The 27731-nt window shown below is 41.2% G+C and overlaps 1 protein-coding gene across 3 annotated transcripts; it reads right to left on the bottom strand.

Annotated features, from left to right (window-relative positions):
* Positions 1-5: 5 nt before the first annotated feature.
* Positions 6-27638, bottom strand: neurl1b (neuralized E3 ubiquitin protein ligase 1B). 3 transcript variants are annotated; one of them, XM_085476220.1, is made up of 6 exons: positions 27488-27638; positions 7140-7387; positions 6713-7046; positions 4316-5056; positions 1284-1409; positions 6-893 (listed from the first exon to the last, which is right to left on the bottom strand). In XM_085476220.1, exons 1-6 carry the CDS (start codon positions 27582-27584, stop codon positions 646-648), a joined length of 1794 nt encoding a protein of 597 aa, XP_085332346.1. In that variant the 5' UTR covers positions 27585-27638; the 3' UTR covers positions 6-645. The 3 variants fall into 3 exon arrangements, with proteins under 3 accessions (XP_085332346.1, XP_085332354.1, XP_085332366.1); XM_085476228.1 differs by lacking the exon at positions 27488-27638 and adding an exon at positions 11132-11395; XM_085476240.1 differs by lacking the exon at positions 27488-27638 and adding an exon at positions 11132-11395 and having other exon boundaries at positions 7140-7384.
* Between the last annotated feature and the right edge of the window lie 93 nt (positions 27639-27731).

The following is a 27731-nucleotide window of genomic DNA, read 5'->3' as shown; positions in this document are numbered from 1 at the left end:
TTAAACACACTTAAATCATTTTATTAATCTCACGTTGTGCAAAGCCGGGTCCTTTCTATTACACTTTTCAAACATTCAAATCCAACACACTCATATATACTAGAACCTTCTTTCTACCTACTACTACAACTTTTATTGCATAAATTCTGTGCCCTTTCCCACCACAAACTTTTAGTACTGTACATTGGAAATATGGCTAGGATTGTTAGTATAATTACTTGGACACATTATGTGACAAAAATCTAAGGCACTAGAAGTCATAGACGATGGTCCGCATATTCTGCTAAAGCACACATAATTCTAGGACGATGACGATGACAAACGAGAAATTCAGGAGTGGCTTTTTCTGCTCAACGAATAGATGTGACATCACATGGGAAATACAAAACGGGAGCACGGGTTTCATCTCTTCTTTCATAGCCAGAACCCAGGTGCTCATGTATGGATACTGTGTATTAAAAATGAGCCTCAACACAGTTCAGTCTGTCTCAAGATATAAAATCTGATAGGCACAGTTATGTCCTAGTGTGGCTAATCTCCAGTTGAGATCAAGATCCATGTACACGTGTACAGCAAAGCCTGAGAAGGAGCAACAGGTGGTATCCCACAGCGGAAGTCACCTCACCTGTTTGAACTTTTGAGCCATCACGGCCGATATGTTTTGATAACATCTTTGATAGGCCTCCGGCATATCGGACAGCAGGCATTAATCTGTCTTTTCAACTTGAGCCCGCAGTCGTTGCACAGGCACATATGTCCGCAGGTGTAGATTACTGTGTCGACCTCTTGGTCAAAGCAAACGGTGCATTCTCCGTTTTTTCCTGCAGAGGGCAGTTCTGAGGCAGTGAGAGCCGGAGAGGTGGGAGGACTGAGAGGCGAGCTGGGAGCAGTCACTGGAGAAAAAAGCAAGAAAACATATGTGGGTATTTTAAAAAAGAGCAGACATGGGTGCATGCAGACAGATACCTTTAGGTCATGTTGTTATAGGAAGAAAATTCCAGGTTCAGATCAGCACTACTACTACTTTTATTCATTTGTGAATGAGTTAGTTTTATGTCTACTTTTACATGCCTTTTTAATTTATGAGCCAGTCTTAATCTGAGACCAAAATATTTGCTAAATTATCAATGCTTAATACAGCAGCAGAGTTTACTGGGGCTTAATCAACTGATTGTTGGTCATACATAATACAAGAACCCACACAAACCCTTATTACAGTGATCTTGAGAGGGTTTCTATATACATTGTAGCCTTGGGTATGTTGTCAACATTTGGCAACTTACCCAGAGAGGATTCAGAGGCAGAGGAGGATCTGTTGACACTGAATGCCAGGTCTGAGTCACTGTCATCTGGGCTGCTGCTCTGTGAAGTGGTGGGGGATGTAGAAGGAGGACTGGACTGCAATGTTCCTGTGTCGCAAATATAAATACACATGAACAAACTCCATATAATGTAGTGGCTTTTAAAGGTGAGCTGTGTAGCTGGTATGTTCTGGGGCAATGTGCCCTTGAAATGTTTGACAGTAACACTAGAGATTTGGGATTTATTCTGACCATGTCTAACCAGTCAGATTAGATATGCACGTGTCCTTTGTGGACTGATTTTACTTTTTCTTTTAGGAGAAAATCGGGGGATCAGAAACCGTTAAAAATGAGACTAGGAAAGAGAGGTCACAGCTCAAGGCTGAACAAGCTCACATAGACGTAAACTATTCAAATGCCTTCAAATTCCTTCAGCCTGGGAAAAAATGAATTGTAGGGGGTAGAATAGACTTTCATTATTTTAGTACTAAAGCAAAACATTTTACGGAAATATGCTCATTTGTTTTGTGTCAAAGAGATGAATATGAAGATTGATGTCACTCTTGTTCTGTACATTACATAAGCTTGTCTCCACATATACAGAACTGCATGCCACAGACAGTATCACTGTGCACAGAAGAAGGTATCACATAGTTTGTTTTTTTTTACTCTCCCACACTCATTTTGTTTGGAGATTATAGGGCAGGAACTATAGACTTAGATTCACTTCCCTCTCTGCATGGATTTGTTCATTAGTCTGCTTGTTTCAAGAGACATGTGACTTTAAAAGTTGTTTCCTTTTTAAACTTTAAACATTGAGAATCAGTGAAACAAGTAAGGGCATGCTGTTGGGGGATTAGCTGGAAATCCACTCAGGCCAAATGAATACGCTTACAAAAAAACAAAACACGGGAAATGACACATGCCCAGGCTAAAGGCGTAACCTATTTACTGAGTGGGAAAACAACAGGCAACTTCTCAGTCATGACTGAACAAGAGGAATTTTGATCACATGATATCTCAGTTATTTTTGTGCCTTCTCTTTAATGCAGTTTTTTTAAACACAATGTAAACAAGTTTATAAAAGAATCAGACCAAAAATTCTTAGGTAAAGTAATTCAAAGCTAGAGTGTACCAAAGAGTCTTCTTGTCTTTGATTACAATAGATGTGTCTTTTGCTAGTAGCAGCTAATATAAAACTGACAAGCTTAGCAGGTGGCTATCTGCTACACTGCACTTGTAAATGGAGGCCTTAACCATTTTTTGGAGTTGCTGTTGATGTTTTGTGACACAGTTTTAATGCAAATTCCTCACTGACAATATGCCCAGCTGTGGAGTTATTTGTGCATGTGAACAAGACTTCAAAGGTAATTATGGAGTTCCACAGGGTTGTGTGCTGGGACCACTACTTTTTATGTTATGAGTGCTTCCTTGAGGCAATATTATTAGAATATATGGTATATATTTTCTTTGCTTAATGGACGATACCTGGTTTTATTTATGTGTGACGTCAGATGACGAATCAAAGAAATTAGTTAATCAACAGGCGCATTTTAAATACGTAAAGGGCTGGATGTCATGTAATTTTCTTCTCCTAGATTCAGACAAAATTAAGTCCATCTTTGTCCTTCTGCGTGCGCATTAAACAAATAAAATGACTGCTTTCATTCAAATGCACAATATCTCTAAAATTAGAAACACCGTCTCTTAGAGTGATGCTGAAAAACCTAATTCTTGCACTCATTACTTCAAGGCTGAATTGTTATATTTCATTATAAGAGAGATCATATTTCTCCAATATTGGTTTCTCTTCGCTTGCTAAACTGAGAACTGAAGTTAAAACTCATCCCCTTACATACAAAACTTTTAAAAATCAGGCCTCATCATATGTTGAAGACCTCATGATACCCTAATAGACCAGTTCATTCTCAGAGGGAAGGCTTATTTATGGTTCCTAGAGCTTCTAAAAGTATTTTCAGCTATCAGGCCCCTGTCCTGTGGTACCAGCTCCTAATTTGGACTCAGGCAACAGGCAGTTTTAAGATTAGGCTTAAAGCTTTCGTTTATAATAAAGCTTTGAGTTTGGGCTGAATCAGGTGACTCTGAATCATCCCTTAGTTATGCTGCTATAAGCTCAGGATGTTGGAGCTATTCTCCTCCACTTCCCATGTGTTTATACACCAGTGCTGTATGTCATTAAATCTTGTCTTCTCTCTCCAAAGTGTGTTTTTAGTCCTGTCTCCCTATGCTGTCTTTTTTTTTTTCAACTCAACCCCAACGAGGCATGGCAGATAGCTGCCACTGCCTAAGCTTGGTTCTTCCTGTCAAAAGAGAGTTTTTTCCTTCCCACTGTTGCCAACAGCCGACTGATTATTAGAATTCTGCCTCTAATATTGTAGGGTCTTTACCTTACAATAGTGCCTTAAGGTGACTGTTGTTAAGATCCATAGACATATGGATACCATAGACGTATACCTTGCTCACCAAGCTTGCTAATATTAGCTGATAACTTCTAACTTAAAATAATGTATTTCGTCTAACCCTGGGTACTGCTCAAGTCAGGGCTGCAAATGCATGCTGGCAAACAAACTGGTAAAGTTGTGGTGGGCAAGTCCCTACAGTCTATGGTAATGTAGTCTGAAACTGGCAGCCTCAAAGAGATGAGGAGTAAGCTACAGAGGTCTGGCAACTTCTTTCAAACTCCTTACCCTTAGATATTTATTTCATCTGCATGCTAGTAGTCCTTAGCCTTGAATGACACTGACTCAAGTGACATCAATTGAGGCACATTACGAAACACTGCAATCTGTTTTATGTAATGCAGTGATATTACCTAAGACCTGTAACTTTTTTATTTAGTACTTTTTGTTTTTCTTTCTGGTTTTCCTTCTGATCTAATTGGACTAATTACCTTAATAAAATTCAAGGACATTGGGAATTACAGTGAAAAAGGAATAATAAATATCGGGGTTTGATTCTTGATATTGATTGTGTGCTGCTTTAAATACACGTACCAAGTATCCTGAGTCTGTTAACAGCCCCATGCAGGGTGAAAAAGGCCCACAGGACCTGAGAGGAGTCCACACAGATCAGCCTGCCACGTCCCACTCCGTTCACCCCGTGGTGCACCTCTCCACTGGGCAGCAGACTGAAGCTGAGCACGTCTCCAGAGCAAGGCATCGGGAAGACCCGGTGCACCACCCAATACTCTTTGCGGTCCAGAAGAACTTCAGGGTCTGCTGGAAGGTCCCCAGCATGTAGATTAGCTGGGTCGCAGGATGTTAAACCAAATGACAACGCCCCAAAGTATGGCAGGCCCAGGTGGCCAACCTCCACGTACAAAGTCTCACCCACGTGAAAGGGCCTGTCAGTGAACACCAGAGTCCGACTGCTGTCCAGAAAATGAATGCAAGCAGCTGAACGGTCTGCAGAGAGTATTACATCAGAGCCACGGATGAGGTGAAAGTGCAAATCATTGTCCAGAGGAGAAGAGAGACCCCGGACCACCCTTGGGACAATGAATCCAGTGGAAGCAGATGAGGATGATGTGGAGGAGGAAGAGGTGGAGGAGCAGCAGGGGATGAGCTGAGTGTAGTTATTGAGCTGGAGGTTGGCCATCTTGGCAGCAGCCGCCTGGTTGTTTTCCAACTGATTGTTGCTGTAATTGGCTGAGTCGTGGCTACTCTGGGGGAGATAGGCACTCAGACGGGCCGCACTCAGGCAGCTGGATCCCACACTCTCAGCAAACGTGCTGTCTGTGGTGGAAAATATGGAAAAGCAAGTACGTGACTTGGACATAGAATTACATGATTCTTCCCAGATAAGCTCAGGTCACTTCCTTTCTTGGTGTTCCTTTTCTCTTTGTTCTAGGAATGCCTTTTCATAGTAAAACTATGACATGAAAGCAGTAAGCCCTGGGATCCTATTTGTGTTGCTGCAGACTCTTTGATGTCTTTGCAATGTGCTTTTTTAGTTGTTGTTTTTTTTTTTTTTTTGGTGAGGTAAGCACCCAATAATTGATCTGATTATCACATACTGTGGGAATTCTTATAGGAAAACAATGGTAACAAGGCCCTTAATACAAGTTTGACTTTTTCAGTTGTTTTCTTTCAAGCAATAAATGCTTCAAAATAAAACAACAGAAAATAATTAGATTTAAGATTTCGAAATCATGCTATAATTGGTATTTTTTAGCTATAAAGAGAACAAACAAAAAATAATAACAAATAAATGGACCTGTTTCAGACACATTGCTCATTAATAAACAACTATGAAAAGTAGTACATTAAGGTTTTTGAGGATTTCCTGTATTTTTTAGCAGTGCAAAGCAATTCTCGCCTTGAGCATTGTGTTAAAAAAAGACAGAGAAAAAAAGACATGTTGGCATCTATGACATTTCTGCAAAAGCACTTCTGTCTATCCGTGTTGGTATTTAATGCTTATTCTTACCGTTGCTGACAGCAAGCAGCTTTGAAATAAGAAATCAAACATGACTTTCACACAGTAAGCAACAACAGTTTGCTGACATCCTTTCTGATAAATCCTCTTGACGGACACTCCAAAGAGAGCTAGACTAAGCATCTGTGCTTAGAGCCCTTCATACGCCGCTCTTGTTATGATGTTTGTTGTGCTGTTAAATAAACCTTCCCTCTCAGAACAAATAAGCTCTGTTGGTCCTGAGCTCGTGTGTCATTCAATATTTTATTTGCCTCCCTATTTCATTTCCTTTCTTTGCCATTGTGTGCTCTCTAAACGGCCGCAGTCCATGCAGAGAATCCACAGCACAGCTGAAATTGTCTGTTTTAGAGACTGATATAAACAAGTCTGCCGCTAGTAGTCCTCCTTTGACTTATGATGCATTCCTTTATTACTATTTCTAGTGATGCAGGAACAGTTGAGCACACTGGCCCCTTACCAAAGCTCCTGGGATCTGCCGACTTGACCAAACAAGGCCAGAGCTCCTGTCAGACTGAAGATAAACACACCCAGTACATATGAGAGGGAAGCGCAGGGGAAAGGGTGATGGGAATGATGGCAGAGTCAAGGGAGAATGTAATAAAGTGCAGGAAACTGATAGTAAGAAAGTTTGAAAGGAGGAGAAGAAGAGTGGTTTGAAGTGCTCAGGCTGAACCGACAACTCACTACAAACTGACTACTCCTACAAACTCATCCTGTGGTGCTGCAGGGCTTTGTAGAACTCCCAAGAAGCTGCTTGAATTTGCTGTGAATGTGTTAAAACCATAAAAATATGTCACTGCAGTTAAAGCGTTCTAGCTGACTGATGAAGCTGAGTAAAGTTATTTTCATCCTTTTCCAAAAAGTTCGCGGCTCGCCTCACTCAGCTGCAGTCCCAACAGAAAACATAAGCATTTGATTAGGGTGAGAATACAACAACATAAGAAGATGCTTACCAAGCAGTGTGACCTCCTGAGTGATGCCGTAGATATCTATGATGGCCCACAGTGGACAGCCGATGCTGAGTCCACAGTGAAAGAGGATGGGCTCGCCTTCGTTGATGCTATAGAAAACTCTTCCATGGCGATCAGCCCAGAAAGCCAAAATGTTGTCCTTCAGGGCCAGTCTCTCGGGCAGAGCCTTGGCCCAGTAACCGGGCCGAGTCACCAGGTCTGGGCAAGCATACTTGGGGATATCAGCAGCAGCTAATTCACTGGGATCCAAGCTAGTAAAACCAAAACGTAAAGCTCCACTCCATCCAGTGTGCACACCAGTCAAGCGAAGACGCACCTGAATGACACAGTGAAATAACCTTTTACTTTGATTCTTTAAATGAATACCTCCTTAAAAAGTCTCAAAACTAATTAAGGAAAGTAAACAAACCTTTTCATAAAGGTGCACAGGCCGATGGCTGAAAGTGATGCCGTTGCAGAAACTGTTCTTACGGGTGGCACGCCGAAGCTGCCCATCCAGCCTGATGTTCTTGCCTTTAGCATGTGGGTGAAAGCGAGGTGACTCCATGTTGATACTGACTGGGGGAGCAGACGTTCTTCTCTCAACAGCTGCCCCATTGTTAGGCAGGGTGTAGTACTGCCGAGTAGCCACCGGGCGGGGTTGCAGAGTTGTATCTACTAGTAGAGAAAAGAGGTACAATAGAGAAAAAAGGCAATAAAGAGCCTGCTAATTATATGTATATAGCTGGTTTAGAGGTCAGAGGTAAGCCCAAAGTTGCATACTTTATTCCCCATAATAAGTTTTTTAAAACTCTGCTCTTCCCAACAAGGAGTTTCTTTTAGCATGTAGTCCATATTTACAGTATAAAAAGGCAAACTGTCCCAAATCAGTCATCTCACCACATCCGTAAGGGGTATTTATATCTCAAAATGAAATACTGTAAATTTAGTCAAAACCATGTCCACGCAACACCGGGAAACATAAAAAGTAGTGGGCTTGGCTAAAAGTAACATAAACACACACACACATATCTATATATATATATCTATATCTATATCTATATCTATATATATATATATATATATATATATATATATATATATATATATATACATATATATATATACATATATGTATGTATGTATGTAGAGAGAGAGAGAGAGAGAGAGAGAGAGAGAGAGAGAGAGAGAGAGAGAGAGAATAATAATAATCATTTTAACATTTCCTCCTATTTATGAGGTACACACATCCGTGGCCTAAAATCCCTGAATAACGCATTTGATTCTTCCACAGTTATCTTCAGAAGTGGTGGATGAATCACACAGTGCCTAGTCAGTATAGAAATACCCAAATAAAAAAAGCTTAATCTTTGATCTCATCTTCATAGGAGTCAATGCCCTTCTGGGGAAAGGAATTTCTTTATGAGCAAAACAAATTAACAATGTTCAGGGATCAAACAGGACAAACCATAAAGTATCTCAAGAGAGAGCTGGGGTGGGGGGGCTTGGGTTAACTATTAAATGGCATTAAAGCTTTAGACTATTGTTTAAGGTATAGATTGGCTCAGATTCAATTTTCAAAGGGATGCTGGGTTTCTACACTCCACCGGGGCCGCAGAGTGATTACATTTGTTTAAAATTCACAGCGAAAAAGACAATAACTCAGTGAAATGTTCCACAGTACATTTCCTAAATTAGACATTATCACTGATTATATTCTAAACTATGAAGCAGCAGCAAGAACATCTGTAACATCTCAAATGATGTGCTGGTGCCCCTTCCCTTTCCACTCTAGGAATTTAGCTTTTGAAAGAGTAAAATATACTTTGGTCAAATGGAGTTGGCCAGACTATGTTGGGGCTTAGCCTATAGGCCTTCAGCTCATCTGCCTTGCTGACAGAGTGACATAGTGGGAGTCTGCAGTTAAAGGACCAAGCCTGATATAGACACTTGTTTGCCATTATTAGATGAAAGGCATAGCACAACAGGTCATGCAGCAAGGGACAGCTCACAGCAAGGTCTGTGTTAGCCCTAGCTGGTTTCTCTCATGAATACACATTACATTGGCGCCACAGAGATCACTGGGTACTTATTTCTGAAAAATAAGTACCCAGTGATCTTTCAAAATGTCCGTATGCCATTTAGTAAACCTGCCACCATTTGGCAGAGTCATCTTTGAAACATCTTTTAACAAGCGAATCCTCTGCTGAGCATTCACTCTAGTTGTTCATTCCTACCATCTGAAACAATCCACACCAAAACTACTTTGCTAGTGTGAGAATGAGGTCATAGCTTTGAGCCATTGGATCAGTGTTTGAGCCATTGGATCAGTGCATGGTATTCTATGGCCTTCATAGTCGCCAGATTTCAACCCAACTGAGCAGCTGTAAGACCTTTTGGACCAGGATGTTAAATAACGCAGTCCACTGTCCTAATCACGACACCATGTGGGGGAATATATTTTAAAAATGGTCATCAGTCCCTCTAGAAGACAGGCACAATGGGTCACTGCGAGGTATTCTATGGCCTTCATAGCTGCCAGAAATAAACCCAAGAGAACAGCTATAGGACCTTTTGGACCAGCGCATTAAAAAATGCCATCCACTTTCCTGTTCTGACTGATTCTGTCCACTGGTTATTCCTTCAATCTGTCACTCATTTCTAAGTCATCTGCAGCTTTCTGGAAAGAAGCTTAAATTAAGATTCAAAATCAGAAATCTGTGCAATCTAATCTGAGCTGGAGCCATTTTACAGTGAACAAAGTCCAGGCAGCTGATCTGAAATTGTTTTTTTTTGTAGTTCAGCTAATGTGGTGGTGGAGGTTATTGCCGTCAGACAAATTCCTTGCATACAGCATATTCAGTATCTGCTACCGTACACGAATCAGTTGGCTTTGGAGAAGAGTTGGGGCATGGGAACGTTGTCTTGCTCTTGATGAATAGAAAAAAGCGCAAATAAATGCAATCATAAGACTTCACAAGACAAACTGCCGTGCCAAAGAGAGCTTTTTGATAGTAAATTTGATTATGTGCATTCATCAGAGTTATCTTTGGCCACGAGATGATCAGGCTCTTTAGTCACTCATATGTCTCAGACGTATGTGTTCATCACATTGTAAATGATTCAGTGAGCAAGACAATGTGGATTTTAAGGGAATTTCCTGGTAATCACCTCTAAAGCCAACAAAATAACTCTGTGCGATGAGAAGATATACTCTGTGATATGGATTGCATAAATGCAGATATTTGATTAAAACATTAATAGGATCCAGGCTGCTCCTGTTTTTCTATGACTAAACATTCTCAGGCCAAACCCCACTTCAGCTGCTCTGGCAGCAACCACATCGTTTAGCCAGTGAGTGGGTCTGTTGGGGGCGTGAGAGGGTGACAGACATTAAATCAAAGTGATATGTGGAACTGATTATCAAGTAATGTGCTCTAGGTGTCACCATAAAGTGGCTCAGAAGGAGGCATTCTGAGAGCTCATTACAGCAGCTTTATTCAAAAACTAGGGGCTGACAATCAACCCACATGCAAATCACTGGCAATCACTTGAGACTGTACTTTACATAAAACACCTCTGATACTCGGAGATACTGGAAGCGATCAGCAGCAAATATAGTTGCATATATTAAGAATGTGGCCTAGTTTCATATTTGTTCAGTTACTGTTTGTGGTGATTTTTCTTGTTTTGCTTCTTGATGTGTCCTTGTAGTGCGTGCCCTTGGTGATTTTAGTCTGTAATCATACCAGAATCTAAGGCAAATAAACAGCCAGATATTTGCTGTTAGTGCCACACATAAAGAGAAAAAAAAGGAAGCGGGAAGTAAAAAGGGGGGGGGGGAAAGCTAAATCCTTGTTTATCATAGCAATGATGACACTAAAAAAATGAAAATAAATAAATAAAATGCTTAAAATTTAAATCAATTTAATGTAAGTGTTGTATGTTCAACTAATTTGCAAACAGAAATATAACTGAGGGCAGGTTACCCACTTCCTCACTGTATGTTCTGTAGTTATTTATGAGCTAAATAACTGCCATATTATTTATGTAGCTACAGTTTATTAATGCCCAAGCATCAGATACCCAGCATTAGCTTAAATAGTCACTTTTCTGACTATTTTCGATGCTAATGCTCTCAAAATTTTGAGGCCACATCCCTTTGTATAAACCTCGTAAATGATGCTTTCAAAGTGATTATGAGGAGAAACGCGACTGCTGCTGCTGCTGGAGCGCTCGCTTGGACTCGCTCCCTGAGAATCACGCTCTGCGCCCCCGTGATGGGAAGCGCGTCTGTACGCAGAGCGAACACAAGTAGGACAAGCCATGTGTATCACTGGGTATCAAACCGTTCCGCACAGACACCCTATCTTGTGTAAACATTACCAGCCTCGTTAATGATAAATCAGTAATGAGCCTCACCTATCAAAGGTTTAGGTGTTGAATTTCCCATTATATCCAGAAATTTCTCGCGCCGGCTGACAACTTAATCCCGATTGCAGTGCTTCTCTGTCCATCCATGTATCACGGGTCTGCTGAATATTTGCCTGGACCTGCTTCAGTCTTTAGTATCAGTGCCTTCCGATCGCTCTGTACCTCCCCGCTGGACCACCGACACGCTCTTCTTAATGTCAACAGCAAGCGCTGCGACAGGCAGATACCTCCAACTGGCGCACAGCAGCCCCCTCCTTTCTTTAGTACGGGCTCCCCTCTGCACGACTTTAAAGACACAGCGAGCATAGACACCCCCCACCCCCACCCCCACCTCTTCAAAAACATCTCAGAGCCTCTTAATAATTAATCGTGATTTAATCACCGCTATAATGAAGCCCCGTGGGCGTGTAGCCTTTAAGACAAACAGTATGTTTGATAGAGATGCAAAAGGAGAGTCTGTTGAGATATTTGCATATAATAACTGCATGCTGGAAAGTTTGGCAACAATAAAATGACTCCATCATGGCTGTTTAACGGATGTGGCGGTAGTAGTGGCAGGGGGTGGGGGTGAATTAATCTACATAAAGTTAACAGATAGATTGATAGATAGCAAAACTGTAAATCACAGAACCCTAAAGCAATATACACACCAATGGCAAGGGGAGCGACCCAGATTTTATCACTCACTCATAGAGTGCACGGCAGATAAGGATTCCACACTTTTGATAAAAGTCCAAGCATTGTATGAGGAAATCCCCTTTTTCCCCACCCTATCCTCTGTCCTCCCACAGCCTTGACTGCTGTGCTTCTCTCAAGCTGTTTCCTGTCTTCTGGACTGCACTGCTCTCTGAGGAGCCATGGCCTGCAGGGCTTGTAGGAATCAGAACATCAGTGAAGGGGGAGCTATAGGAAAGCATGAGCATTACAGAAGCCCGAGGTGCAGCAGCAGCAGCAGCAGCAGTGTGACAAATATCATGAACAGAATCTGTTCTTGAAGAAATGGAAATGCATGAATATTTATGCTCGCAAATGATACGTCCTAGACGTCACCATCATGGCAGTGACTAATTGGAAAGCATGGCAGAATTAGGTGGTTCGTGTGTGCGGGTTGACTGTCAGCACAGTCAACCCGCCAATTTGCAAAGGGATGGGGGGGAGAAGTGCCGCTGGTTTCTGGTAGATGACAACATGGTCATATTTGATCTAACTCAATCTGAGGGCAAGCAAGCCTTGTGTGAGATGGTGTTTGGGTGAAGGCAGACTGTAACTAAATATAACTCAAAGACAAAAGCGTTTGTTTCTTGCTCCTCAATGCTGTTTGTTTTAGCAGGATATGGTGGCTCCTTATAAGCGCCTTGGTGAATGGTGTAGGGGGTGAAGCGAAGCAGAAGTGAAATTCCCCCTGCCCTCACCCTTGCCTCCAAAAAAAGAGTTGCTACTGCAAAGGGATTAACAAAGGAAGTGAATATGAGGCTGCAATGAGTTCTGCAATCAAGTTTAACTGTAAACACAACAGAGCTGCAGGAACAAGTGCTGCTACTTCCCCCTGATGCTTGATGTACTGTGTGAGTGCAGACTACAGGGTGTTAATGAAACCATCATGATTACTAGGCTCACTTTGCTCCAAAGAAAAAGAACTGTACTTTTTAGGATCGTTTTTTGCACAATCATTGCAGAAACAGTGGGGCATCTGCACAAATATCCACTGTGCGATACTTGGGGAAATACACTTTCTAGAAACTGCCTTCCTAAAAAAATGACATCATCAATCTTTCCACACAGGGCCCTAATACAAATGGATGATAAATTACAGGGAAAAAACAACAAAGTGTCTTAGTAGGTGCTGAGCCACCACATCCTGCCAGGATAACTTCAATGAGCCTTGGCACCGACTCTCAACTGGAGGGATTAAACACCGCTCTTGCAAAAGATATTTCCTCATTTGGTGTTTGGATGAGAACGTCATCTGACACATCAGTCTAAAATCTGCCACAGGTGTCCAATTTTGGGTTGACATCTGGTAATTTTGAAGGCCATAAGAGATAATTTACATAACTTTAATGCTCATTAAGTCATGCAGCGACTCCTCGTGTCCTTTTAATGGAAGCATTGTCATCCTCAAAGAGACCACTGGCACTGGATAATTAGCCACTGAATAACTGAGAAATGGACCCAAAGCATATCAGCAAACTGCTTCCCAGAGTATAACAGAGCCATCAGGTCACTGTTTTAACTTGTCACATGCCCCTTCTCAATGTCATATACACCAATGAGGCATAATATAAGGATGTAAATTAGTTAGCTGCAGACCAGTCAGGGTTCCCATGCTGATCTCCGTCCAATTATGATGCATGCCGTGGAGCAATCGAAGGTGGCCTGGTCTGATGGATGACTGTTTCTTTTACATCATGTGGATGGATGGGTGTTTGTACTTACCTGGGGAACACCTGGCACCAGGATGCATTATGGGAAGAAGACAAGCCAGCAGAGGCAGTGTGATGCCTTGGGTCCTGCCATCCATGTGGATGTTACTTATGTCATGTGGCAGGATGAATGTTATTTCTCGGTTCAACCCACTTTCGGCCTGACGCATTAGGGGGGCGCTACTATAAATAGCGGCCATTTGAGCGTTCCTGGATCGCTTACCTGTGATCTCCTTTTTGGTCACCTGACTTCCCTTGGTGTTGCAGAGATCATTTGCGGGTTACCCTTCTGAAGCCTCCATCGCGGCTGGAAGGTGTTTTGTCATTGTAGTGCGTACATTACCTTACTTGGTGGTAAACAGGTATTGTTTTTAGGTCGTAGCTGTAGAAGCCTCCTATGAGCCACTCTGCTCATGATTCGTGACGCTGTTTACTCAGTTTTGTTACGATCTCTGCCTTTTATTGTTCTTTTATAGTAAATACTTACTATGCTTTGCAGGAAGTGTGGGCCTTAGTTTTACAGAACGCTAAGCTAACTGAAGTGCTGCTGCTTTGCTTTTACTGTCTGTTCCTGTCGCGAGGTTTCTTTTCCTGCTGCTGCCAGCCTTTTAAAGTGGAAGTCAGCGTGGACAGCGGCCATATGCATGCTGCTTATTAATAAATTGTCAAACTGTTTTTATCATCGAACCTCGTCTCTGTGCTGAGTATAACAAACCTAAGTGCCTTCTTGGTGATCAGTATTACTTCCAGTATTCTTCTGGGTGAAATTCCCAGGGTGGCGTTGTCTTTTAAACTGTGAAGAGTATTTACTTTATTCCCACCTCGTGCTGCTACACTTATATACTATGTACCTAATCATTGTTTCAGACCATGTACACCCTTTCATGGATGGCTGTGGCCTCTTTCAGCAGAAATGGTTCAGCAAAGGTTCGAAAAGCACAGGGATGAGTTTGAGGTGCTGAATTGTTCTCCAAATTCCCCAGATCTCAATCCAATCCTTCATCTCTCTAGGATGACAAACAAGTCCAATCAACGGAGGCCCAACCTCGCAAGTTGCAGGACTTGCAGGATCTATTGCTAACATGTTGGTGACAGATACCCCAGCACACCTTCAGGAGTCTAGTGGAGTTCATGTCTCAATGGGTCAGGGCGGTAAATCAAAAGTGAGACCAGGACCATATCAGGCGGGATGTCATAATTTTATGCCCGAGTGGTGTATTTGTATTTAGCGATATACATATTACTTGATTTTGCATACGAGTAAACACACTGTGTATTCCCACAGTGTAGTTTTTAGTGTACCAGTTACACTCTAACTAAACTATGACCTTCTCCTAATTCTAAAAAAAAAAAGATGTGGCTTCTAAAATCAATGAAGCAACATATTTTTGTTAAAGAGCTAAAAAATATAATCTAAACCAAATCAATGTAGTGAAAAAACTGTGGTCCCAAAAGGGGCATAAATCACATTCTCCTTGGTAACAGTGTTAGAATTTGACAAAACAGCACTATTGCATTTGGAAATGGTTTGGTTTAACTATAAGTGACAAAGTCCTCTAAGGGGTGTAATAATTATAACATGGGGCAAAGAAGGAACTGAGGTGGCATTAACCGAACATCAGATATTAACACGTAAGACTGTTGTTCATTTCCCTATTAACTCAAAGACCACTGTCTAACCTTAATCACGCACACCTGGCATAAACCACAATTTGGCCCATCAAACAGAAGTGCTTTAACTGGGGGGAGGTGATGTGCTGTTTCACATCAAATTTATTTTAAGCTCTGACTTTCAATTTACACTTTCCTGTGGCACTAAGGAGCCATGTACACTGGCAAGCTTTTGAGATTTTGGTGTGATTAGTGAGTGCGAGGTGCGAACGTGGATTAATCCAGAGCGGAAAACACCAGCAAAGCCAGCTGAAGCGACATACAGTCCAGAGGAAAAGCTGCATCTTTAGAGCAACGGTGTGCTCTAAAATACATAATAATGCATACGGTCCCCCTTTGGGATATTAAGCATGTGTAATGCAGTGATATCAATGGCTCCTACAGCGAATCAAGTTGTTTCCAGAGGAGGAGGGCAGACATGCCTCGTTTGCTCAAGGAAACTTGGCCCGCGGCAGCGCGACTGCTGCCATGCAGAGCAGCGCAGTGACTGGTCCTTGGACAGCAAAGTGTTACGTTTGCAGTATTTTAAATCTCTTTAAAGATTCAAAGGCATGTGTAGAAATGCTGAGCAGATGGCTGTTTGGGAAGGTTTGTGTGTGGTGGTCTCAGTATCAGGGGGAGGGCTGCTGTCCAAACCCCAGCCACTGATCTAATGGATGAAGTGAGTCATACCCACCTTCAATGTGAACACAACCATCTCCATCAAACACACATGGGCCAGCACAATAAGCCGCATTCATACAACAATGTTTTTCTGGTCACCTTTTTTGTTTTTGTGCACTGTTTTCTACTACGGTGCATTCACATCTGTTTCCAATGTGTCCTCCTGTCTTTTCATTAGGTCGACTCTTAACGGGCCACTGGAGTCAAGCACCTGCTTTTCAAAAAACGCAGTAAGAGTTCAACTATTGCCAAGGCCATTGTGTCAGTAAAAAGCCTCTCACGTAGATGATGAAACACTCAACGTTTAAAAAAAAAAGAAAGATACAGTTTTTTGTTTTGTTTTATAAATCAAAGCAACTGTGCAGCATTTGCCTTTAATTGGAGCCATTTTAGGAGGAGTTCTTGCCATGTGCTTGGTGCCCTCACAGACTGTTTTAATTTGCAAAATCCTCAGATCATAGGACTGAATGCTGTGGTAGTTTCAAGAAGACAAAATGCTTGGTTTCACTTTTGCAATTTCACATTTCAGTAAATTAAAAACACCACTGGTAGTGAATCACTGACGAGTGGTGTAAATTGAGAAGATGATGCAGTGTAATGCAGTCGTTTGACAATCTGAGCTTTTTAAAAATGATGTTATCTATACATAATTTAAAAAAACTAAAACCTAATTATACATATATATGAAGAAAGGGGTGAAAGATGACAGTTAAAGGAATGCAAATCTTGAAAGGTGGGCTACACATGGCTGAAATACACAGCTGGAAGCGAAGAGTGGATGACACAGTAATGTTAATAATGGTAAAGGACATAGTAACTGTGGTATGGGGGGGATTTCCTGATTCAATTTCCATTGAGGGAGTCTAAATCATGACATTATGTAACATGTCAGGCCCTAGCTTTAAATGACCTCTGCTACTCTGACAATGGAAGCAGAAGCAAGGCGGCACTGAGAGAAAAACAAAATCTGATGTTATTCAGCATTTTAGATGCACAAAAATTTGCTACATCTTACTAAATTTTAATTTCTGGTAGTGAAACATGAAGCTGTGTCATGGCTCCTCCATGTTGTTTCAGGCCTCACTGTCAGTGGGAGGCTTGCTAAAAATGTCCTTTCAATGCATTTAACCAGATGCACAGACAGTCTTCTTCCTCCATCTGTTCTATTGTCTCGATGTTCTCTGGGATGAGGAGCGGATGCACCACCAGAGGAGATGCAGGAAATACTCTTGGCCGAGAACGTCTTCTAGCCTCTCGCACACTGTCTTCAGATTCAGGTGTGGCTCAAGACGGTGGTCGAATTAAGGTATTGCCTAATGCGAAATTCATACCCTTACAAAAAATTTCCATTACGGTATAAGTTGGAGAAGTCTTCAAAAGCACACACACTGTGTTGCGTAGACATATAATCTTAATGTGTTCCTTATGCATTCATCTTTTAATCTACTAGACTGTAGCTTATTTGATGTAGTGGAAAACTACAGTTGTCAGAGGGCTCATCGGATCTCAGACTGGTCTCCAGTCTAAAGAGGAATAGGAAGGCTTATTGATGCCCGGGTCAAGGTCTTTGTCATCTTTAACATGACTCCACACAAACAGCCACAGGCTCACTCCACACAGTCTGTCAGGCATGCTCCAGAAAGAGATGTTTTTGTCGAGCACTAAAGCCATATATTTTTAATCATCATTGAAGAACGGTGAAAAATAAAAGGGGATCTCGTGAAGATTAAAAGTAAATAATGCCCCAATAAACAGAGGTCTGTGTAAATATGTGCGTTTATAACCAACCCGGTCTCACCGCAGTGTAAATATATTTTTAAGGGATCATATTTTGAAAGGCCGGGTAGATGTTGTCAACCCGCAGCCTTCCACTGCTGCACCGCAGTTGTGTAAAGTCCCGTGCCATATTCACATTAATCCTGTGAGGGCTACAAAAGTGAGGCAGTGAATTCTTGTGGTCTGTATTAAACAACAAAGCTATATTTAAGAAAATTCCAATTAAGCCTCTTAACATCATTAGAGTTTATGACACCATTCAAAAGCAAACTACCTCCCAAGCAATTTAAGGCTTGTCAGAATTTGCCTTCCGGGTCCCAAATTCGAACCTCTAAATTGATTCACTCTCAACTATTCAGCGGAAAAGAATTCACAATCTCATTAGAGAAACTCAAGTGGTTTGAGGGGAACTAAACTGCTGAGCAGCCAAGTTTAGGGACTTTTCAGCTACAACCATTTTGCCATTTTAATCCATGCCTTTATGTAGTTTCCCTTTCATGTGTTCATCACATAATATAATGTCTCGCTAAAGCCGGAGCAGCATTTTATTAAAGTTAATGTTCCTGAAAAGTGGAGCGTTCAGTTTGTGAAGCATTGAAGTGTGCTGGTAAGCTTTAAATGACATGACAGAATAATGTGGACTTTATAGGAGACATACAGGCTTGTGTGTTACAGTTAGAGCTGGATATTTCCTTTCATTTGTTTGCAAACCGCTCCCCCAGTAACCTTGACCACAAAGGGCTCGATGACCGAGGGCAGACCCTGAGGTTATGACACAAAATACTTTTGCTATTATTACCATGTCGGTCACAGTGTACATGAGATCTAAGCCCAGGTTCAGCAACAAACCTGGCTAAGCTCTCAGTTCGAGAAAAAAAGTTTCTATGAAGTCAAAAACAAAACAAAAGACACAGGAACAACAGCCAGCAGCCGTCAAACCCAATCCTGAAAATGGTGGGATACTGGGTAAGACGCAAATAAAAACAGAATGCAATGATCTGCAAACCTCATAAACTCTCAATTTATTCATAACAGAAAATAGAAAAGATATCAAATGTTAAAACTGATAAAAAGATGAAGGGGCTAAGGTTGTGGACATGAGGACGACCAGAGCACCAGTGACCCCTATATCCATCCATGGAGTCTCTACAAGAAAGGCCAAAGCTGCCTCTACTTTCTGAGACGACTGAGGTCCTTTGCCATCTGCTCAGGATTTCTTGTGGTGTCCAGTGCCATCCTATGTGCTTTGGTGCGCTGGGGCAGCAGATTGACAGTAGTGCATATCAACAGACTCAATAAACTGATCTGCAAGGCCAGTAACGTTGTGGCTGTGAAGTCTGACTCTCTGGTAGAGGTTACTGTTGATACTGGAACATCTCACGCTGGACAGCCACAGGAGGACATTCACCAGAAGCTACGTCCAAACTGTGGCTGGACTATTTTCACTTACATTATCTTGTTTATACTGTTGTACATTGTATTCTTTAACTTTGGAATATCTAATCTAAAACTATGCTTTGAGTGCCTTAGTTGGACTTATGAGTCTGCATTTTCTATCTTTTGTGTTTACATTTTTATGCCTGCAACAAAACAATTTACCCCCGGTGGGATTAATAAACTGCTATGCTATTTCATTTTAAGAAAAATAAGAAAAATTTCATGTCTGGTAGAATCTGATGCCAGCAACACGTCTCAGAAAACTTGGGACAAGGCAACGAAAGGCTGTAAAAGTAAGTGGTACTAAAAACAAACAGCTGGAGAACATTTTTACAACTAATTAGGTTAATTGGCAACAGGTCAGTGACACAATTAGGTATAAAAAAAGAGTGTTAGTGAGGCAGATGTGCAGATGTTCACCAATTTGCAAAGAACAAAATGTCCAACGGTTTCAGAATAATGTCCCAGAACATAAAATTGCAAAGAATATTTCATCGTGTATTGTCAAATATCTTCAAAAGATTCAGAAAATCTGGAGAAATCTCTGTGCGGAATGGACAAGACTGAAAATCGGTACTGGGTGCCCGTGATCTTCGGGACCTCAGATGGCACTGCATTGAAAAGAGCGATGAAAGCACTCCGTCATGGAAGTCACTGCCTGTGAACCCAGTTTTCCAGGCAATGCAAAGAAATACATACGAAGCCGTACGTAAACGAAGTTAAAATGGACTGAGGCAAACTGGAAAACCGATCCGTGGTTAGAAGACTCGAATTTGAAATTGTTGTTATCAGTGCTCAGTTCAAACGCCTGTATCTCTGCTATAAAGGGAAATCAGTGCCTATGGAATTGGCAGCTGGCACATCTGGAAAGGCACCATCAATGCTGAAAGGCACAAGTACAAGTCATAGAGCAACATATGCTTCCATCTTTTTCAGGGAAGTCCTTACATATTTCAGCAAGACAATGCCAAACCTCACACTGCCCCTATTCCAACAGCATGGCTTTGTAGTAGAAGAGTCCGGGTACTGAAGTGGCCTGCCAACAGTCCAGACCTTTCACCAGCTGAAAACATTTGACCCATCATGAAACAAAAAATACGACCAACAAGACCCAGGAGCAGCGAGCAGCTAGAATCCTATGTTAGACAAGAATGGGACAACATTCCTCTCACAAAAGTCGAGCAGCTGATCTCCTCACTTCCCAGATGACAGACAGTTATTAAAAGAAGAGGAGATCCTATACAGTTGTAAACATGGCCCTCTCCCAACTTGTTTGAGACATATTGCTGCCATGAATAGAAAATGACCTTGTTGTTTTCTTAAAATAGTAACTGTTCTAAGTTTAAACATTTTATAAGTGTTTTATTGTGAATTTTAAAAGTGGGCTTATGTTTTTTTTCCCTTGGAAATCACTGCATTCTTTTTTTATTGACATTTGGCACTGCATCTCAGCTTACTGGAATTGCGTTTCTTTGACCATTAAGGTCCACCTGATTTGTCTCACAGTCCAAAAGGAGAGGGGCATATGGAGGAGCAGACAGCTACTGCATTACATAAATGCATATTTCCATTCAGCACTCATCTCTTTCCATTGCTCTGCAGTTTGTAGCCAGAGACAGTATGACAGACATAAGCTGCATGTAGGGTAACCTCCCTGTAACTCTAGCTTTCCTGTTTTTCTACTAATTGCCCCTTCTCTGGCCCTCTCTTGGGGGTTAGGAGTGATACGCAGGACTGTTCTGCTGAAAATTTCCCATACAAGGCAGAAAAAATACAGTGTTCTGCACATGTCAAAAGTCGTAGAAGCTACTTTGTTGCTCCGGTCAATGCCTAATTTATCGGCGCCTGAGCTTTAAATGTTATCAAAATAGTAAAACTCCCTCTGGGTTCACCTTATGGCTGATGATAGATGCCTATTATTTTTGTGATTTCACCACAGTTTGTGTATTCTAACCACTTCCCAAAAAAAATTATCCCCCGATCAAAAACATCTGAGCAAACTAAAACAGAGGCTCTAACACAAAGCAGTTTTTGTTCTCCACTGGACTGTGCACCATGAAGGACATATAAATGAAACTCCAGGGGGCACATAAGTCAGGCCTCTCCTTCCCTAGTTCTGGGTGCATGAGTCACTTGTGTCAACTGTCATAAAAGAAATTCAAGCCACTAGCAGCACCAGAGGTTCAGTAATAACGTGCTGTTCTTTTTGGTATCTAGGCCAGTTTGAAGGCCCGCAGCTCTGCTCACTGACCCTTAAATGAAGAGGCTCGAGTTTGTCTTATAACACATATCATGCCAACTAGCACATCTTTACTTTAACGGTAAAGTTTAATTAGCAAATTTAATATCATTAAAATGTTTAGCGGATGGCAGCATCAAGCAGAGACCTCTGGTGAGGAAAACTGGAAACCAGTGCCAAAAATTGCAGTTCCTGAAATTGCCACTTGAGGCTTACTCCAAAACTGAGTCAATCTCCATAAAGTATAAATAAACATGCTTACAGTTACAAGACCAAAGCATGATTTAAAGGAATCATCTGATAAGATGAACAGAGAGTCCAATTTTATTTTCATTTTACTTGTATGTTACTTATCTAGCACATCTCTTTGTCTATGTGAGGCTAATGCTATCAGGCTAATACTTTTGCTAGCATTAAAGAGCAAATAACTTAGAAGTCCACATTCCTGTCCAAATATGGTCACATTTGGCTCTATAACAACAAAATATTGACAGTCTTCAAATGACTCATGATAAAGTCTTCAAACTACGACATTGCAACCATTTGGTCACATTGCAGTTGCTGTGTTTAACGTCTATATACAGTCCATGACAAGTCTTTGTTTAAAGTCCAACGGAGAATCACATCATTCTGCTTTCAATAAAAGTAACAATTTTAGTACATTTTTATATATTTTACCTGTAATCTTAGCTGCCCATTTTGCTTCCTTTCCTGCTGCTATGTACTTGTCTTTTACCCTATTGCCTCATTGCATGTTTTTTCCCCCCCACTATTTTAAAACAAAGCAGCAACATGTAGTCAGAGAAACATCTTGAGCTGAGGCATGCTCCCTGCCTCGCTGCTGACTCGGGTGGGTGTAGCTAATTACAGAGCAGGTCCCGTATTGTCCAGGTCTCCAGGGAAACAGCTTTCATCCATCCCTAGTTCCCATGGTGCAGCTTGAAGCTAAGGTGTGCGTACTGACTCTTCTGCTAGCGACCATGCTGTTTGGGACGGATGCACTTCACTGAGCACATTTAGGCTGTTTTCTTTCCTGCTGCTTGAGATATAACTTCAAGATCAACGAGTGAGATGCACAGCATAACAGATCAGTGATGGTGAGTCCATAAAAAATGATCAAATCAGTCAGCAAATGACACAAAAATCATGGCACCCCTCTTGTTATGTGATTCAGGTGTTTATACAGAGGTTTCTCTTACAACTATATATTTGATACTCTACAAACAGAGAGAATTTTTCAGGAAATATGAAGACAGAAAATTATACTGGCTAGCCGGGTATCTGCATCTTATCACTGTCTCTCCAGACAAAGCAGAAGAAAAATAAACGACAGATTTGCAAAACTGTGACTGTAGTTCAAACATGACGCTAAGACAAATAGGCAGCCAAAGTTTTCCTGCGATTCAGATCATCTTGTTTTGGTTGACCCAATCAGACTTCAATGCCAAAATAAACACCTTTCTCACATAGAAGTGCAAGAATGATTATTTTTTTTGTGAGAATTACTTTTTTGTTTGTTTCTAATCGCAAAATAAGACAGATGAATGATGAACTTTCTAAACTTCAGAGTGAAAGCAAAGGACCGCTTTGATTTATTCAAAGTAAACTCATGGTTTTGAACAAAAATATTTGGAGAAACTGATGAAATCTTGATATATACAATTTAGCTACTCATATCTTGTGTTTTTGTAGATTTCATGACTAACATGTTGATTTTTTTTCCCCTGTACAAAATATTTTCGATTTTCTTTTCTCTAAATCATATAAAGGTGGCCAGCATCTGACATTCAAATGTAGCTGTTAATTCAACTGTCATAAAAATCTAGCAAAGCTGGAATGTGCTGAACTGGACACAAGCTGCTATCCGCAAGCCCAACTCCAAAGACAAACTGCATGTCGGACATCAAAGACAACTGCCGTGGAAAGGCACACACCAGCGGGAACTCTGTAAGAGGATATCATGTCCAGGACCTTGTGAGATGTTACAATGTACAGTATGCAGTTAAAATTTTCAGGTAAACAACAGGGCCCAGTAACAGGTAAAGACTGCAGCTCTGGAATTTGTTCTTATTTTATCCAGGAGAGGAAAGACGAAGTTGTGGGTGCCAGAAAACCCCAATGCGTAAACTTTTATTTGAAGCAGGAAAACCGAGTCAATTTCACAGACACTCTGTTCCCCTATAACACTTCTACACTGCTGAGTGCTTCCGCCCATCTGTTCCCCTTTTCCTGTTCTCTCTCTGCAGCCAATGGGTCAATCACCAGCCACACCCTTTATCGTAACCCCCCTCCCCTTCTAGCATCATTTGGTGGGCTTTTTTGGACTTGTTATTTTTCTTATCTCTCCTTAAAGCAACCCCTCTTTCCTTTCCTACTCCATGACCCTCTTTTTCTCTCCCTCGCTCTCTCGTCATGACATCGTTCATGTGACACGTGTGGGAAACTTCTGCAGGGCCCCTGCTTCAGACAGGACACTGATATACTGAGAGTGCTGGATGACAGGGCTATTTTTGGAGCTTGTAAATATGAGAACTTCCTTTCCTAAAGTATATCTAATATCCCAGGGGATTAGCAACAACAAGAGACATAATTACTGTGTGTCTGTTATCAATTAGAGTGCAGCTTCTTCTGCTTTTCTCTATGTTTTATTGATAAGACAGAGATCCACAGTACCAGCCCTTTTCCAAGGCTAGCCTACAAGTTGCACAACAAAATCCTTTTGTCTGTATGATAGCATTTTCAGGCACTTCCACGTATTATGCAGTGTTACACTTAGGTCATAGAGAGACATAGAGTCCATCATCACAGTGTGAAAGTGAGGCTCAAGTCCTGTTGATGTTTTTGTGACTGCCAAGACTCATCCATGAGACATTACACCACAATGCACCAACAACAAATGCATACTTCAGGGTGAAAGGCAGAATTATAGCGTGCTGGTGGGCAGACAGCTGTGGACATCAAGGACAAGCAATCCTTATTATACTTTTTTTTAAGTCTGCTTGGACTCCGCCTCGACGAGGTATGCATCCATGTTGGTGCATTGTTGTGTAGCGCTTTGCAAAAAAAGCAGATCTATGATGTTTTTCTCCTTTCTGCAGCTCTCACAATCCAAGTTTAGACTCAATCATTTTTTACGTTTTGCCAACACCTTGACTCATAAGCGTGCAAGTATAAATGCGAACCCCTTCTACAGTGTAGGCCCTTTAACGCAGTACTTGAAATTAGGCTTTCACCCCAAGATTTATGGAGCCATCCCAGCACACGGTTCAGAAGGTAGTCAAACCTTCTCCCCTGTTTGGAAGTGAAGAGACAAGACAAGGAGCAAAATAAAGTGGAAAGATAATTGAATTTGACCTTTGGAGGAGGAAGCTGAGGCTGCGATAAGGGAGATCTGGGGTTTGTTGCCAGTGTTTTAACAGAAAACAGACCACACAGCATGAGAGCCGGGAACTGCTCTGAACAGCCGCAAACGGATTAGCTCTAACCAACTGACTGGACCTATTTATAAAATTGAAATCAGTAATAAAAATGTATGGTGACTGCTTACAGCGTGACTTCCCATCAATGAAGATGATTAATAGGTGATATATATGCACCGAATATTACTGCCGAAATGATAATGTCTTTCATATTCTTTCTTCTTTTGCCTCTCTCTGTCACAGGCGCACGCACAGCCGAGTGGTCATAAATAAAGTCAGCGCTGCTTAATGTTTAACTGAATCCCTCTTTGCCACCCAAGAGCTTTGTTATGAATGAGGGAAATGAACAAGTTCACACAAAGGACATTCTTATTTTGATATTCATATAAAATGCAGGCAATCTGTAACACATACAGCATGCAACCTAAACATGCATGAGATCTGAAGACAACAAATCAAATTCTGCTCTTTTTTTTCTACAACCACTTCTCTCCTCCGCCTCATTGTAATTTGAAACACCAGCCTGGCAGATGCTATCAGGTCTTCTGCTGATTTAAATGCTTTAAAAGTACCATTAGTCCTATAAAGAGAAACCCTCTTGTTCTGTGAAGCTTTTAAATATAGGAAAAACCCAATGAGCGGTCACTAGACAGTCACATTTGTTGCCTGAAGCACTTCATTGCAGAATAAGCATGCAGCTGCTTCACAGAATGAACAATGGATGCTTAAATAGAAACAAGTGTTTCTGTCCAGTGCTGCGACTTAATCCAGGGAAAGACTCCGATGAAAGATGTAGTTCAGCTTGTCCACAAAAGTCCAATGAAGTCATACTTCGACTTGCCAGTTCAATCCTGAAGTGCTGATCCCTCTAATAGGGTCCCTCCATAGAGCGATATCAATATGATACAATGGCACCACCTAGCGGCGCATATGCGCATTTCTAAAACGCATTCCTCTGCGATCATAGCAAGTACAGAATGTTTATATGTACGTGATTAAAGAGAAAAAAGATGCCAATGTCTATTGAAAATAAAATAAATAAAAAAACTGTGTAGATGTATAGAGGCATAAATAAATACAGGAAAAAGAAAGAAACAATAGTGGGACCAAAAATTTGAAAACACAGTCAGTTTGTATATTTTCCTTGCTTCGAGATTACATTAGTTCTCCACCAGTCACTTCCTTGTCTGTTCTCACAAGCTTTTTTGTGTGTTTCTCATCAGCCCCTCGGGGGTGTTGGGGAAACTATGAAGTGGCCTCTTTTAACCTCTCTCAGCCCACATGGACCTCAATATAGCAACAATATGAGCAACAGGCATTTCCTGTCTGTCTGAAAAAGCAAATACAGAAGTTTAGTTTGATTAGGGTGTGGGGAAAACGTGAAGACACTGGAGAAGGGTTTCAACTACAAAATGTGTTGTTTTTTTGTTTTATGTGAAAGTACAAAGTTTAATGTTAAAAGTATATGAAAAAGAGCCAGAAAACATGACTGGAATTCATATTATTGTGGGACAATTGCGTGTGGTGCTATGAATAACCCTGCATTCATTAAGGCTCCATTGTACGGTGGCTTATACATTCACCTAACACATGAAACATTCCTAGTACGATCCCAGTAGGAGACACAAATGGTTGTGTCAGGAAGGTCATGTGGTCTAAAGACCTGCCAAATCAAAACATGCTGGTGAACAGAGGCGTGTCCAAAAGAGAGGCGTGGGGAGGACCAGTGCCACCTAACCCATAACTGGTGCCCCCCACTAAAGATATGATATATGAACTAAAGCACTACTTATATCTAAAGTACTGCTATTATATCTTACAATTAAACACCATTAGATGAGCACATGGATAGGGCTAGTAGGGATGTAACTGAGTGCATTTATTCAGGTTGAATATTCTTCTACTTTAACTAAGTAGTTCCATGTTATTCTGCTTTCTGCTTTTACTCCATTATATTTCAGATGCAGTTTTTACTCATTGTACTCAATATTGTTTAGTTTAACATTTTAGTTGCCTATTATTTTGTAAAGTAATTGTATTATTATAGCTAAAGCTACAACAATTATATAATAACAGCAATAATAACGATCCAGTTATATCATGAATAAGATTATGAAAAGTCATTCAACATAAGGAGTACTAGTTTTTAGGCCCACCTAAAAACTCTAATCAAAATTCAAGAGAAAGTGATACATTTCCTTGAAATTTTTGTTGAATATACATATAAAACAACAGGTTTTTGAATGCAAATTTTTAATGCTATCCAGTCATACACAAACAGATAAGGCCAACGTGTGACCCACCTTCCACTGGGACACAAACTTCATTATGGTTCAGTAAATTTAGGTCAGTGTTGCCCACCTGCAGTACCCTCACAACCCACCAGGGGGCACTGGCCCACACTTTGGCAGTACTAATAATAATCATCACATTGTCACATAATAACCACTTTGTCCTGGTTCTGTAACAAGAACCAGAGCCATAGATGAGTCTGTAAGTCATGTCTTTTTAAGCCAGTTTCTACATCAAATTCCTTTGCAGTACCTCTGCTGTGCTCTTGATCTCCCCTGTGACACCCCATTCCAAAAATCCTGAAAACGCCCCTACTCATGGCTAAGGGAGCAGCCACAGATGTTTTTTGTTTTTGTTTTGTTTTTTTAACTAAGATTTAACAGATTGAAATGATACACACAGAGAAATAAAGTGTAAGGCTTACCCTCTGTGCTGCAGCTCAGCTTCTTTTCTCTGCTGGAGAGGGGCAAACCAAACAAGCCAGAGGGAATGCTCAAGTTTGAAGAGTGGTTATTTCCCATGTTGTCTCCCCCAGAAAACAACACTTCACATTTATCACTACAGAGCTTCTCTTGTCGTGTACAGTCTCTGCAGACTGGCGGGATAGTGAAAGTCTGCTTCTTTTATTGCTAAAACCATCCCGCCAGAAATTTGAAGGGAGTAAACAC

This window comes from Copadichromis virginalis, linkage group LG2 (assembly GCF_057382275.1).
Source record: "Copadichromis virginalis isolate Kocher_CV1m ecotype Utaka linkage group LG2, C_Virginalis_male_GT1.1, whole genome shotgun sequence".
NCBI lineage: Eukaryota > Metazoa > Chordata > Actinopteri > Cichliformes > Cichlidae > Copadichromis > Copadichromis virginalis.
The sequence above is the reverse complement of the archived record's forward strand: the minus strand, read 5'-3'. Positions and strand labels throughout refer to the sequence as shown.